General features: G+C 37.0%; 1 protein-coding gene across 3 annotated transcripts in view; it reads right to left on the reverse strand.

Moving 5' to 3' along the window:
* Window positions 1-1,187: 1,187 nt before the first annotated feature.
* Window positions 1,188-16,555, reverse strand: part of PDE3A (phosphodiesterase 3A) — a 315,361-nt gene continuing 299,993 nt past the window's right edge. For all 3 annotated transcript variants that reach the window (XM_033867001.2, XM_073788979.1, XM_019936637.3), the window contains 4 exons: window positions 14,686-14,889; window positions 13,846-14,001; window positions 12,490-12,742; window positions 1,188-5,285 (listed from right to left, as the gene is read on the reverse strand). In XM_033867001.2, the coding sequence (XP_033722892.1) occupies window positions 5,044-5,285; window positions 12,490-12,742; window positions 13,846-14,001; window positions 14,686-14,889 (855 nt within the window). In that variant the 3' untranslated portion in view covers window positions 1,188-5,043. The remainder of the gene's footprint in view (window positions 5,286-12,489; window positions 12,743-13,845; window positions 14,002-14,685; window positions 14,890-16,555) is intronic.

The following is a 16,555-nucleotide window of genomic DNA, read 5'->3' on the forward strand; positions in this document are numbered from 1 at the left end:
ATTATTTTTTTTGCTTTGCTTCAAATAATCAAATTTAATATTCTTGGTAGTACTTACATATGATGATTTAATATTATTCTTTTTGAAGCATTTTTGTTTGAATTATTTGCGTGATTAAAGAATCCCTTCTTGATGTAAAACAATGAGGAAATCTGTCTGAACATGAACATGTTCAGTGTTTCTTATCAATAAGAAGGCGGCTTGCCTTTTCTTCTTTGCTCCACAACTCCTCAAGGAAGCAGAAATCCATGATACCAATGCCTGTCAATGTAATCAACCTTAAAAGTATGATATGGAGGAAAAACTAGCTGCCTTTTTAGATGGGGAATTTGGATTCATAAGAGCCTTAAGCACATGTCAAAAGCCAGTTCTGTTTTCCATCTATACACCATTCCTTATTGTCTTATCTGTACTAAAACAATCTATACCAGATCAGTATTTTTGAATCGGATATTGAGTTCCACCAACTAAATAATGGCTTAATCTTCAGTTTTGTGTCTTCCAACATATTTAGCAACAAAATGCTCAATTATTTTTTGTCACTATTGTTAACCTGCTATTAGAATGATTTTGTAGTGTGAACGTAAAGATCATAGTACCTAAAACTGGTACATTTTCCTCTGATTAGAAAAGCTAAGCATAGTTTAATTCTGGAATGTTCTTTACCTAAAATGGTGAATTGGTCTCCTAATCTTAAAGTGCTTGATAGGAGAGAAGGCAATTGAAAGGAACTCAGTTTGGTTTCAGAGTATATAGATATTTTAGTGCTCAAATACCTGGAGTTGAGCCATTAGCGTTTGAAAATTTGTTCCTTTTTTCCACACCCATTAGCTTATAATTATATGGAGAATTTGATTTACTGTAGGTTATGAAAGTTTACAGAACTCTGTTTTACTGGAGCCTTCTGCCCGTTTGCAAAGGCAGTTTATTTCCAAAATTGCATATAAACCAGGAAAAGTATTAAGTGGGAATCAGACTTAGGATGGAAGAGAAGGACAATAAGACCCTTATTGTGGCTTTCAGTATTATTTTAGAAAAACTGAATGACAGGGACAGTGGAGATCCCCATACTGATATGGAAGCACCAAAAATACCTCCTAAAGCAGAATAGAAATGATAATTTGATTCTTTACTTCTCATTAGTTAGGAGTTGTTCATCACACAAATAGTTCACTTTTGTAAAGCAGTCGTTTCAAGCTTTAGACTTTATTTACAATGATAATTTTCATATCTTTATTACTTAGAAAATAATTTATGTTTTTCCATCATTTTAACAAAAAATAGGCCTGAGTCTCATGCCTTTTGCACAGCTTTTACCTTCAAAGAAAGTTCTCTGGGAAAGTGACAGGGGACATCAGGACATTGCAAATCAAGAGAGGCAGGGGTGTGAGGAAATTGCAATACGTATTATACATGTAATATGAAGTCCGCTTGACATACCGTCGTCTTTAGTTTTACTGAGATTGCAATGGTTAGGATTTGTTCTGGAATTCCATCAAAACGGAACAGACATAATTTCGTGTTCTGTGTTTAGAAAGTGGGTATTTTCTTAAACATAATATGAGGAAATTCCTTCACTTCTCAGGTGAAGACCGATGTAGATAAATCCCTGTACAGAGCTACTGTCTTCATCTTTGACTAAGAGCAAAACCAGGTCTTATATAAATGACAAAAATAACTTACAGTTTTAAAATATGCTGAAGTGGTGTTTTCACCAAGGAAACAATATTCTCAAGGTTGGCTTAGATCGATAACCAGAAAGACGTTCTATTGGCATGCTGGAAATGCCATCGATGACATTCTTAGTATACCTGGTCTTTTCCTTAACAAAAAGCAACCACTAGCATCAAGGCCACCAAATTCCAACTTTTCCTACCATTAGCTTCATGGCTGTCCATACAATTCTTTTCCCTAAATGGGCTAGACATTCCTTCATTTGAAAGACCTGAGTTTATCTAATGGCACCTATAATTAGGCTCATATAAAAATGTAGTGAATTGCAACAAATACACTGGCACTACAGGAAGCAAGCTCTGGAGTTGGAAGTGAACACAGTAATACTGCTGTCACCAAGGACGGGGAGACCACCACTAGCAGAAAACATCTTTTCATGTCCCTCGGCATCCTGTGGGATGTACTGGGTGTGTATGAAAGTCAAGCGCTTGAAGAATCGCCATTCCTTTTCTTGAACTGACTTTAGCTTTAATACACTGGCAATATATCTTTCTTTGAAGGAAAAAAATGATTAATCTGCCTAGACTGGTGAGCACAGTTCTGGAATGAAGAGGTTCTTACTGCTTTGGCCATGATTATTTCATGTACTTGAAAACAGAACAAAACAAAAACCAGCTAGTGTGCTTAGACCTCTACTCTGGCAGCCAGGCGGGCCCCTACTTGGGGTCATGGAGCGTTGAGGAAGCCACCAATATATGGTTATGAATGTATAACTACTCTGTCGCCATTTAACTTGCTCCATACCTAGATTTTTCCTGGACTTACATTTATTTTAGAGACATATGGCATTTGGAGAAGGGGGAAAGATTAGTTTTGTTAAGTAATTAGATACAAGAGGTATGTGAGTATAAATGCTTTTTTCCCCCCTTCTGTTATTTGCCATGGAAGGAAAATAAATTCACTGGGGAAATGTATTTGACTCACAGTAAGTTTTGCAAACATAGAGACACACAGGGAATACTAAAAAAATGGAAAACAACTCCGTAAGTCCTAAATAATGAAGACCTGATGTTAACTCAAAAAAAACCAACAAATTATTCTCATTATTTAGGTAGAATCTGCATCTGTTTGATCCTTTTCATATTTTCCTACTTTTTGGGAAATTTGCCTTGAAACTATGTTTATTTTGGATTGTATTATCTTTGCCTTATTTAAAAAATGCCATGGATTATTGTATAATCATTGCTTTGGAAGGGAAGAATATCCATTTATGAGAAATGAAGGCATTTTTAATGTAAACACTCTTTTCTATGATTTGAGAGGAAATAAAAAGTAGAAATCACAAGCAAGATTTACTTGAAGCTAAGGGTGTTTAGATGATGAGCAGGCCAGGATATAGTATCAAAGGAAATGTTACAAGCAAAAAGTGTTGGGAAGAAAGGGACACCAATTATAAACATTTCTCATTGTTTAAGAAAGTCTTTCGCTTGGGAGATGTGGATCCAGAAGTTACCCAAAAGTTAGCCAGAGTTGCTAGTGAAAAAACGTTCTTTGCAGCATCCTCATTTAATTGGCATAAAATAACTGTATCCGGTTATCATTTAAATTAGAACAGGTAGATGAGTGGGTGTTCACAGACCTCCATGCAAATGAACCATCCATCTCTTACTGGGCTTGGAGAGAGCTACAATGTATAAAAATGGTGATTAAAATAGAACTTTATAAAAATGTTTCCCTTTTCCCTTTAAAAAAAAGAGTTGACTATCTACAGAAACAAAAACAAATCTTTATATTTACATCAAGATAACTATTCATGACAAATATAATAATATGAAATAAAATATTGAAAGTGAGTATCAACTTTTTAAATAGAGGTTTGGCTCACAGCATAAACAAGTGTAGATAAACAAATGAAAAAAAAAAAAGACTGTCAATGATAGGCCCAGTCCCCCCAAATCCCTCAAGTCTTCCCTGCCAAAAGAAACATGACAGTGGGCCAGATTACAGCTAGAAGTCACCCCATCACATCGTGAGTGCAGCAGCACAATAGGGTTGTCCGTGCAACCTTTGCCACCCAAAAGCCAATCTTCACCAGGTGCCAAGAATCAGGCTTTCACTATGTCAATAAACACCAAACCCTAGGTTGAAATTTTCCCCTTCATCTCTCACTCACTCACTAGCTATCCCAGAGTGGGTTTCTGCTTGCCTTCCTTTCTTTTTTTTCTTTTTCTACTGCACATTTTGGAGCAAATTAAGACATAGGCGATCCCCATTACGAGCCATTTCTCAGGCCTTCTCTGGCGACCTTTTAGAACTGTAACCTGATGAAAAGACCTGACTTCAGCTCCTTCTGAGGTGTTTCTGTTTAAAGAATTCCATCCCCTTCCGTGGTGATTTGATTTTAGGTGAGTGACAGACAGACAGACAGACAAACAGCTCCTATACATTCATTCAGCGACTAGACTGGAAAATGTCTCAGTCTTCCTGGTTTAAGGCTGGTGACAGAGAGCCTCGAAGGGATGCACAGGCCCGTGGCCCCCTCCCCCAGCCTGCCAATCCCCTCCTTCTGCAGAGGGACTTTTTTACTGAAGCCAAGTAGAGGCAGGCGTTTGGGATGGCTGCCTCTTAAGGACTCTCCAGAGCGAACTTCATCCTGTTTGTTCACATGTGCTGAGTCGTCTGCTGCAGCAATGCTGTGAACGACTAAAACCACAAAAATCTCTCTTTACATACACACAAATGTACATACACATGAGCATCCTTTCCATCTCTCTCTCACACACACACACAATGTTGGCAGGATGTATAAGAATTCAAACAAACAATGCTCTGGAACTTTCATCCCTCAGTACTAAGAGCAAAAGCTTCTTAGTCGTAACCTACATTTGCTACACTGCTTCCCGGCTAAAGCTTCACCATCTCCTTTGGAATTTCTTTTCCTTTAGTTTTTCCTTTATGATTTATTATATCACAGTGACCACTATATATCTTAACATGAATGTTACTAAATCGTGGAGCCAGGAATCCCGGCTTTTCGGTGTGTCTGTGTGTCTGCGTGTGTGTCTGTGAATATGTTTTACATGGATCTATGTGAGAGCTTATATACACACACACATATATACTTCTTCCTTTAAAAAAAATCCTTAGAAGCTGGTGTTGTTATAATGTGAAAGCTTCTCTGAGTGAGAGTTTTTTAAACCATGTACCTCACTGTAAAAATAAACACATAAAATGCAAAGAATCCCAAAATGCCATAGCCGTTTGCCCATCTTCTCATATTTCTACAGTGTTGTGTCTAAGTGTTGTGCTGGCTTGAAAAGAGTCTGTGACAAGTCACTCTGTTTCGAAACGTAGTTCATTTATCCATTGTCACTGGTTTGGCTTTGGGGTTGGGGTTTCGTCTCCTCTCGGCTTCCCCTTTTCTTCATCTTCTTCCTTGATGGCCTGGATCTGGTCTGAGGGATGCTGCTGGGGGGACTGGTCCAGGGACGGATCCTCTATGCCCGCCAACCTCTGTTCCTCCTCAATGACTTTCTTCCACATCTTGTGGTTCTGCAGAAGGTGCTGAGTTATTTGGCAGTAGACTTTTCTCCTTTTGAAAGTTTTCTTTCCTGAGAAAACACCAAATTAGACTACTTATTTGTGTGTTGAGTACGGGACAGTTTTTTTCCCTATTCATAGGGGTCAAGTACCAAATGGATACATATATCTATCACTTGATGTGTATATTGTAATAATCATTTTTGAGAGTGGGGAAATAAGAGGAAGATGGCATGAACCATTAACATATCATTGAGACGTACTGTGAACAGTATTTAATATCTGGTAATGTAACGTCCAGTACAAGGTTTTGTATGTTTCGTGGAGTTATTACTCTCACTGCATTCAGACTCTCAAGATTTGCCACGTAGATTATTGGAATAATTCCTTGTTACGTGTTCCTCTGCTTTGTCAACCAATTCAACTCACCAAAGTCTACAATATTGATTTTTTAAAAAAGACAGTTTTGATAGTACTGTTCTGTTTCCTGTGGACTAAAAAATTAATTTCAAACTCCTCTAGCAGGGAGCTTTGACTCTAGTGGGAAAATAGAGAGTAAACAAGTAAGGACAATTACACTGAGTTGTACAAAGTCTTTGAAAGGTGGCAGAAAGAGAGGGAAATGACTTAGCTGGGAGGATGCTGCATGATGATGGTGGCTTGGACTAGGATGGGGACAATGGAAACGAAGATGAGTAGATAAATGTGAGATACATTTGTGAGGTATAATCAACAGCACTTGGCAACCGGTTAAATGTAAGGAAAAAAGAAGGGAGGAATCAAAGACAACCCTGAGCTTTCTGACGTGAACAGCTGAGTGGCAAGATGTTCTGAGAAAGGGCACATTAGATGAGCAGACTTGAGGCGTATGTTGAACATGAAGTGTCTGGGAGACCTCCAAGTGGAGGAGTTAAGTAGGCAGTTATTCTCTTCTAAGCACAGAATGTAATGTACCTTCATTCAAGTGACCATTTTAGACATAGGCCAAGAATTTGGAAGTTAGACAGATTCTCACATTGGATTATAAACTTCTCTATGGACAGAAGTTTTTCCCCTTTTGCGTATATATCTGCAAAGCTCCAGACTTTAGTTAGTATTCAGTAAGAGTTTACTAAATGAATTATGTCCTCTCTAGTTTCTGTTCCACAATTCCAAGTACATGGTGAAGTGTTGACAAGTGATTGATGATAAAAATAATAAAAGTATGAAAATGTGGTCCACAGGAAATTCTGATCTGAGACTGCATTAAAGAGTTAACAGTACAAGTTACCAGGATGATCTGCAAGGAAATTTGAATTTATTTAATGACGTAGTAATGATTTACCATGTAAAATCTGGAAGGAAAAACAAAAGAAAAAAAAATGGTAACAATAACAAAAAAAAAGGAAAAAAAAAAGCCGATTGCTTTTTCCACCAAAATTTCCACCAAAATTTTTGTGGAAGTGCTAATGATTCCTTCAACAGTTTTATTATTAAAAAAAATGTCTTGTTAAAAAAAATGTCTTGTACCTTAAAAGATGATAAGATCAATTTTTAAAACATAGTTCAGAAAAAGGACACCAAATTATTTTGAATTACTTTTGAACCATACAGACACATAAGGAAATTATTAAGTTGGATGAATGCCAGGGTTGGGGGGGAAACGGATACAGGCAGACTCATAAGCAAGAATTTAAAAAAAAATATTTACTATATTCATTATCTTATTCATGAGATGGACCCATCAATCAGCTTATATTGGTCACCTACTAACTGATAAGCATTTTTCTGGATGCTATGGAAACAAAGACCAATGAGTCTCAGAGTTTGCCTTAAAGGAGCTTACCATCTATAGGAGAGAGGGCCCAGAAGGTCAGAACTGAAATAAACATGCTATGTTTTATGATGGACCTAGATAAGTGACCAAGATGGCCTTAATGTTCCCCTCATCTTCACTAAAATTCAGATAGGTTTCTTCCAGACACTAGGACCCTGATCTAAAACTTGTAATTGCAAATTCTTTCTCTGCCCCTTGGTAATGTAGATAAATCTCCCAGCCTCTAGCCAGTTTGACAACCCAGGAAACATCTTTCTCAAGGACCTGGGAGCCAGCCCTTTGAAATGCAATTATTAAGAAAGATAGGACCAAAAGACAACCCTCAGAATGGGAGAAAATATTTGCAAATGAAGCAACTGACAAAGGATTAATCTCCAAAATTTATAAGCAGCTCATGCAGCTCAATAACCAAAAAACAAACAACCCAATCCAAAAATAGGCAGAAGACCTAAATAGACATTTCTCCAAAGAAGATATACAGATTGACAACAAACACATGAAAGAATGCTCAACTTCATTAATCATTAGAGAAATGCAAATCAAAACTACAATGAGATGTCATCTCACACCAGTCAGAATGGCCATCATCAAAAAATCTAGAAACAATAAATGCTGGAGAGGGTGTGGAGAAAAGGGAACACTCTTGCACTGCTGGTGGGAATGTGAATTGGTACAGCCACTATGGAGAACAGTATGGAGGTTCCTTAAGAAACTACAAATAGAACTACCATATGACCCAGCAATCCCACTACTGGGCATATACCCTGAGAAAACCATAATTCAAAAAGAGTCACGTACCAAAATGTTCATTGCAGCTCTATTTACAATAGCCCAGAGATGGAAACAACCTAAGTGTCCATCATCAGATGAATGGATAAAGAAGATGTGGCACATATATACAATGGAATATTACTCAGCCATAAAAAGAAACGAAATTGAGCTATTTGTAATGAGGTGGATAGACCTAGAGTCTGTCATACAGAGTGAAGTAAGTCAGAAAGAGAAAGACAAATACCGTATGCTAACACATATATATGGAATTTAAGAAAAAAAATGTCATGAAGAACCTAGGGGTAAGACAGGAATAAAGACACAGACCTACTAGAGAATGGACTTGTGGATATGGGGAGGGGGAAGGGTAAGCTGTAACAAAGCGAGAGAGAGGCATGGACATATATACACTACCAAACGTAAGGTAGATAGCTAGTGGGAAGCAGCCGCATAGCACAGGGAGATGAGCTCGGTGCTTTGAGACCACCTAGGGGGGTGGGATAGGGAGGGTGGGAGGGAGGGAGACGCAAGAGGGGGAAGAGATAGGGGAACATATGTATATGTATAACTGATTCACTTTGTTATAAAGCAGAAACTAACACACCATTGTAAAGCAATTATACTCCAATAAAGATGTAAAAAAATAAAATAAAATGGGTAAAAGACAAAAACAAAAAGATAGGGTCCCTATCACCGATCTCTGTGGGTAGGAAGGAGCCTAACTTCAATAAGCACCAATTAGCAAACAAAAATGGCCTAATCACATTGACCAACTCCCCTTTAAGATCCTCAATACTTTTTCCTTAGCTCATTCCAGCGTGTAAAAACTCTCCTGCCTTTGTTTTCAATGGAGTTGAGTCCAATGTCTCTCTCCTATTTTAATAGTCTTGAAGAAAGTCTTCCTTACCATTTTTAACAAGTATGCAGTGCAATTTCTCTCTGACACATCAAAGTGTGGCAACATCAGGTACTCAACCTGTGAGGGAGTAGATAAGACTTTTTCCAAAGGACATGACATTTGAGCTGAGAGGTAAATTATGAGAATTAAATACACTGGGTGGAGAACGGGCTGGCAGCATTCTAGGTATGGGAGGGGCATGTGTACAGGCAGAGGGCACGGGGCCCTGGAGCATAACACCAGTTTCTTCAATTATAAGATTCTTAACAAGGGCAATATATACATAAAATAAAATTGAAAAAAAATCTGAATTCTTTCTATAGAAATCAATAAAATATATTAATCCATTCGATTTTTAAGAGCAAACCTTTAAAATTACTTTTCTCTCAAAGCTATCTACTTGTCTATTTCCACATTGTTTTTATTGTAGTGAAGTTCAATCTTTACATGTTAATATACTTTTTAACCTAATCCTTTGAGTCAGGCGAGTTACAGATGATCATTGGGTGAAGGATGGACTTGAATCAGTCACAGCACATGCTCTACTGCTCAAGGTGATTATTCCATCCAAAAGTTATACAGGTTCACGGTAGTGCGTTCACAGGGAAGAAGCTAACAAAAGCTCAACTTTTCTCTTTTTCCTTTTGGGGCAGCCCCCATGAGAGCAGCTGTTCTCTTATTAATGCTGCTAAACCTCTCTGGAATTAAACTGAATAAGGTGACGTAGAAAAAAGTTTGTACCAAATAAATTTGCGTAGATTAGAGTCTGCAGGTGGTCTAAAACATGCCTGTATTGAGAGCCAAATTGTTCAGCACTGGAACCTTTTGAAATGAGAACAAAGATCCTTTCATTGCTCAAACTCTAAATGCAGCTTAGTACTTCATTAGAAACCTCTTAGTTTGCTGTAGGAATCTTTCAAATTTAATTATGAGGTGGGGAAAAATGCCTTCTTTACCCAGGATACCATATTGAAATATCTTATTCTGTGTTTCCTGAGAGACCTCCAAGTTTTGCAAATTGCTGAAATTATCAGTGCATATTTAATTTACATTTTTTTCTGAAATCTAAGTTTCAGGTTAAATCAAGTTAACCATCTCAGTCAATATGAATCCTGAAATTAAAATTACTAAGAGTCAATAACACTGGAGTTAAAACAAGGAGACCTGGGTTTTCTTTCTGGTTCTGCGGAATCCGCCTACACCTTGGGTTGTCAAACTTCTGAGCCTCAGTTTCGACTTTTGTAAAATGAGGCAGCTGAACTGCATGATCACTGATTCCCCTTCCATTTCTAGAATTCTGTTATTCCACGTGGCCAACTTTTACTAGATACTAACACTGCCCAATATTTATCATTTTCTTTGCTATAAAGGCATAGTTCAAATATAATTTTCCAAAAGCTATGGTTATCAAATCATTGTTGATGATGTTTTAAATTTGAACGTAAAGGTGACCAGTTGACTTTTAGAAGCCATTAGCAAACAGAATCCACAGAATTCTCATTCCTGCTTTAGTGAGCTTGATTAAAAATGGGAAGGTCAGTAGAGTAACACACCAGAATCTGAGAGTCAGTATGGCCACCCGACCCTACAGAACAGAGACAAATCGAATATTTGGTTGGTTGTTGTATTTGCTGCTAAAGCCAATGCTGACGAGTTGAGCCTGTTAAACCTCCTGACCTGGGTTCTTCAATTCCTGATGCCTAGATTATGTATGTGTTGCTTCAATGTATTTGAGTTCAAATAGCAAGCAAGTAGGGCCCACGGGAACAAAGCTTTCCCAGAGGCTAAGCTGACCACACTTTCCAATAACATTCAGTGGAAAAACTGTCCAGTCCTTAGTCAGACAGCAAATTACCTGGCTCTTTGAATGAAAAAAAAGTAAAAACGTAAAATTCATGCATGTTTATTAAATGAGAAAATGAATGATCCATGAATCCTATCTTGGCTCCTGCCCCTGAGTCCCAAGATCAGCACAAACTTTTTAATAGACATCTTTTGATAAGCATCAGAGGAATAAAATAAAATTACTTTGATAATAGAATATTGAAGGAAAACAACTTTTGATTTTCCTCCCATTCTGTATAAAAGTTAATATACGGGTTAGACTTTAAGCAAAAGTCTGACCTAAAGCCAAACTTGCCCCGTCTCACCAGTCTATGGTTAAAAATGAGTTCTTTATCTCTGCTTACGTGAGCTTACGACAAGGCACTTATATGAGGGCAAAATAGGTTAATACACACGTTAGAATATCTCTTTACCTAGATGGCCAAATGAACGAAGTCGTGCATTTCCCTGACTGTGCTAAAAAAAAAAAAAAGGGAAAAAATGATCCTAATGTCTTTCATTGGTAATATTTTTGGTAAGGGCCTTGAAAAATATCAATATTAAGACTGAACTTCCTTTATGAAGGTAGATAGGAACCACGTACTATACTCCCATGAACATAGGAACAGTATTTGTGCAATATCACTGTAAGGGTTATTGGTTTTCCTAATTATGCTATTAGGGCTTCCTCCCTATGGCAGGAGAAACAGTGGAGAATATTTCAAGATGTGAAGAAAAATAATCTTGATTTTATAGACAATTAAGTTGAACAGATTAGAACGGCTACATGATGCACTCCAAATCAATGACGAGATGTGACCACTTCTCACTGTCACTATTGCCACTACCCTGGTCCAAAGCCACAGTCATCTCTCACTTGGATAATTTCAACAGCCTCTTAACACACTGCCCTGCTTACACCCTTGCTCTTACCCCAAACTTGAGAATATTCTCAATGCAGCAGTTGAAGCAATCCAGTTAAAACATAATTTGAATCAACTAAGTCTTCTGCTCAAAACCTCTGATGGCTTCCCATCTTACTCAGAGTAAAAGCCAGACTCCATACTGTGACCTGCAGAGCCCTACCTTCTAACCCTCCATCATCTCAGTCCCCACTCCCTAGCCCCCTTCCTCTGCTTCAGCCTCCCAGCTCTCCGGACGCTCCTTGAACACCCAGCCAGTGTCCACGTCAGGACCTTTACACGGTTTGCTTTCCTCTCTCCTTGAAATGCTTTGTCCACATCTCTTTCCATGGATCACTCCTTCCCTTGCTTCTTTCAGGTTTAAAAAAAAAACTCTCTTATTTAGACCGTCCGTGGCTATCCTAAGATTTTAATCTTTCTGCACAATATTTCATATCCTTCTTATTTTTCATTTTTATTTTTAAACTCTAGCATTTATCAGTACCTAACATATTACAGATTTACTGATTTGTCTTTCTTAGTGTCTGCTGACCCCACTGGAATATAAGTCTAAAAGGGCAAGGATTGATCGATTTTTCTTTTTTTTTTTTGTCTGATTTGTTCATGGCTCTGTCTTTACAGTCTAGAAGAATGCCTGGCACAGAATAGGTGCTTACTAAATATTTGATGAATGAATGAGTGACTACTACCTCTTACCACTTTAGCACCTCCCTCGAAGCAAGCCAGGAAGAGTCTATGGCTGGTCTAGATAGTACCTGAGATTCCTAAAGCATTCAGATACTCTGAAAAATAGGCTTTGATTACTTAATTGTCTTACTTCATAACAGAGAACATACCTTTTTATGAATACAGTATTACAATAGATTCCACAGTCTGTAATTTCCATTATCATGATATTGGGGAAGGGGGAGTATTCATAATCACCGCAGCAGGTGATATTTGGACTCAGCTATGAAATTCACGAGGAGCATCAAACTAATTATGAACCTAAGTAAGAAAACAATCCTAGGAGAAGCACATTCGAGAGAGATTCTATAACTTACTTGGAGATTCACTATTTTTACAGGTTTCCTCTTCGTTTGGTGCTTCCTCCTCCTCTTCTTCTGGGTCATCGGTGTCTCCTGACTCATCACTGTCTTCCACCCATTTCCCTGGCATCAGTCCTGCTGAATCATAGGAGTTGCAGAGAGGACCCACAATGTGCGAGATGAAGGATTCCTGAAGGTTGGCCAACTGAGGAGCAGAACGGTCCATGAAAGGGCTTATTGGTAACCCGAGGCTGGCCTCTTCATCACCCTAGAAATAGGAATGTAGCAGGAACAGTTAACTAGAAAGGCAAACGACAAGGAAAGTGTAAAATACAAATACAGTCACCATTCCCTTGGCATCTAACATTTGCAAATATGCAAGAACCCAGGCATACGTGTGAACTCTTTCTTTCCTGGACTGCTAAGAGATTTTCCCCACATTACTAAGATTCCTATCGGACTGCTTTGCTGCCATTTACCAGTTTGGTAATCTTGAGGGTTTGGTTTTTGACCAAGGGGAAATACAAGAAATGGTTTAATGTCTAAGTAGATGACCTTTCTCATGACACTAGTCATTGTTCCTTATATTAGAGTATAAGTTAGAATATAAATGCAATGCTGAATATAAAAGGCAATGCTGGATATAAACATCCAACAAACAGATAATCTATCATGTTTTCCTTTTGTTTTGCCTTGGCTGCCAGGAATTTTAAAGTAACTTATTCCTCAATTAAAGTTGCTACCTCAACCCGGCTTTGGGTTGAATTATGTCTTCTGTGATTATATAGTTTCTGATATTCTTATTTATGTTTAACAGTACTACTGTATAAGTGTTTACTTTGAACTGATTCATTTCTAGAAAAAAAAAATCAGATTGTAAACCAGAAGTTACCTAGCAACATTAATGAAGGAATTATACCAAAATATCAACAATGATTATGCCTATGTAGCGGAATTATTATAACTGGATTTTCTCTTTCCTTTACATTTTTTCTATATTCAGTATTTCAGGATTGATTATGAATTTATTCCAAGGAAAGGCAATACCTTATTTTCTAGAAAGCACAAACATTTATTTTAAATATAAGTCCTATCTATAATGCTCAAAAAAGTTCTTTCTAATCTTTAACAGTGTCCAGGGAAAGGCGATGTATTACTTAATACTTGCAAATAACTTTATCTTAGAGTTTTTACGCTTACAGTTTAGTCCAATTTTTGTCATTTTTTTAATCCTCTGATTAAAATTGGCCAGTGCCTTTTCTGATGGCAGCATGAATATGCAATAGACTGATCGCGCTTCAGCTTTTGGAAGCTTTAGGGAATTTATGAGCTGCCTCAATATGGATTAAGAGAAATAGTTAAGTTAGTTACCTGTTCATAAAATTCATTGACAATACCCTCTGTCCACTGAAGATGGAGCTCTTTAAACTTAGCTGGCCCATTGATATCAGCCAACTTTATACACATTTGACAAACCAGCAGACGATCATTTTCATTGGTCCAATCTATTCCAACTTCATCATTCACCTGTTTGAGGGACAAAGTTAAAATGGGTTCTGATGCAATGAAAGCAAAAGTTGAACAGGAGAATAAACAACAGAATATTGATTGTCTTCCTACCATGTGCAGGTTAGAATGCCAAGTAATGAGAAACATCTCAGCTGTTTCAAATAATGTTATTGGCTTAAATAAATTAATAGTAAAATAGATCACCAAAAAAAGTAAAATAACAAATGATGGATAATTATTAATTATTCAATTAATTGAAAAGAAATGCTATTTAATATTAACATAGGTTTTAAATTACTATTAAAATAATGTGGCTACAAATAAGAAATTTTGAGTTAATATTTGGGCATTTATGTTTGAGGTATGAAATTCTGCTTCAGGTTTTTGACCTTTACTACTGCCAGGTAATTTCTGTTAGCATTCCACGGAAATGAGAGCAAATTAAATCAAACAGAAACACAACGATAGTTAGAATTCTATTATTTCTCTGTAGTGCAAAGTATAATCTATACTGACAGCACCTCAACGTATCAGGTTTCCAGGTTAGGACCAATGCCTAAATATCGGCTTCTGGTTAAACATTTCATTGCCTCTCATTTTCACATTTGACATATATGAGGTGACAGCAGTGAGTTCAACACTTTGATTCCATGACTTCTTTCAATGTGGCCAGAAAATGAAGACTGGTACAAATCTAGTTACCTTGGCATTAAATTTGGCTACGAAGTCAAAGTGTTTCTTCAGGTCAGTGGCCAAAATTGCTTCAATGACAAGGAAACGGAAATGCTTAAATTCCACATGGTCAAGGTTAACTAAGAAGTTATATTCCGGCCGGGACATGAAAAGATTCCACGCAGCAGCTGCATGATGGTTCTCCAAAACTGAACGATCGTTATAGAGCACCGCCTAGGCAAAGACGAGAGTGAAGAGTTCAACTTTTTAAATTAAAAAACAAAAATAAATGAGAATATGCAAAGCTTTTGGAATCCGCTTTTATCAGGGAACACAGGAATGTAATCTCGTGGCAGCCGGTTATTAAGAAGCACTTACTGCTGTACATTGTTTACTTTTCTGGGTTAAATTTCCTTTTTTGTAAGATAAAGTTCATTTCCTTGAAACGTTATTTCATTTCCTTGAAACTTTATTTCAGATTCTTGCAATTGAAGGGCTTAGAGTTAGCTTTTATCAGATTATTATTATTATTTTGCAGGGCACAGGAATTTAACCATTAAAATATGCAAATATACTAATATTCCTAAGAAGTAACTCAGTTACTTCCCACATCTAGAATGACTGACTTCCTTTTAGTTAAATACATATAACTAATACAGAGGAATGGAATCCCTGAGAAGCCCATAATTCAAAAGATTCTTACCCCACAATCAGCCATAGGAAATATCACCCCCTGTCTACTAATTGAAAGTATACAGTAAATATCTACTTGTTTGAAATTCTCTAGTAATGCTGAGGGATGCTGCAAAGGAAAAGGAAGTTGCCTAAAAAATGCTTGGAGACTAGTGTGGTAGATTTAGATGGAGGGGAAAAAAGGTATAAGGACAAAAAAGACCAAGGACATGAAAATTGATATTTTATGAATATTAATAAATATTAATTTATCATTGCTTGCTGATCCGTAATCATTAATCACAGTGGAGAGGCTGGGAATAGGTTGTGTCGTGAGATACCAAGTGAGGCAACTGAAAATGCATGCGTGTGTAGGAAAATTGAATGGTATATGGTGTTGGCAAAAGGATTTGCTTATCTTTAGGGAAAATATACTCTGGTGTATGAACGGCACAGTGAAAGAAATTACAGTAAGCAGTGAGGGAAAAAATCAGGATATTTGTATTGTATACAGATTGGAAGAAAATTCTAGACTAGTCTATAAGAGAGGGTGTGGAAATGGAGGAGAATGGGGAAAAAGACAAAAAGCAAACGTGACCAAAAAAAAAAAAAAAAAAAATACTGGACCAGATTGGCCTCTAGATCCTCCAGAAAGAAAAACAAGATCTTGGGATCTTTAGTAACGTGGGTCCAGCTGGTTAAATCAAGGAGAAGCTTATTAAATTTAATTATATAGATGAAGTTGCCTAAATACTTAGTGATTAATATTGGACTTTAATTTACATGCCAAGATGAACTTCTTTAAAGTTACTGTTTTTGGAGTACTATGTTCAGGTAAAAAATTTCCCTTAGGTGAATGAAATAAATTGATTTTTAATTCTTCCTAACCAATAAAAATGCCATAAGAATAGTAATTGTTATAATGAATATAGCTCAAAGGAATGGGATTTATATCCAGAGGAGCCTTACATTCTTAATAGTCTTAAATTTATATCCAAAGAAACCTTTAATTCTTAAATTAGAGAACCAAGAAAGATTTGGTTCTCTAATCTTTTCAGAAAGAAACTTTTGTATAGGTCAGATTTTCTCTGTTGGGGAAGTTCATTAACATGAATTCAAGCGGTTTTTCTTCCTAAGAAAATTGAGAAGGGATCCCCATGGGTGATAAAGTTGCATATGCACCATTGATGACTTAGAACAAACCATGATACCTTTTCAAAATGAGCAT

This window comes from Tursiops truncatus, chromosome 11 (genome assembly GCF_011762595.2).
Source record: "Tursiops truncatus isolate mTurTru1 chromosome 11, mTurTru1.mat.Y, whole genome shotgun sequence".
Taxonomy (NCBI): domain Eukaryota; kingdom Metazoa; phylum Chordata; class Mammalia; order Artiodactyla; family Delphinidae; genus Tursiops; species Tursiops truncatus.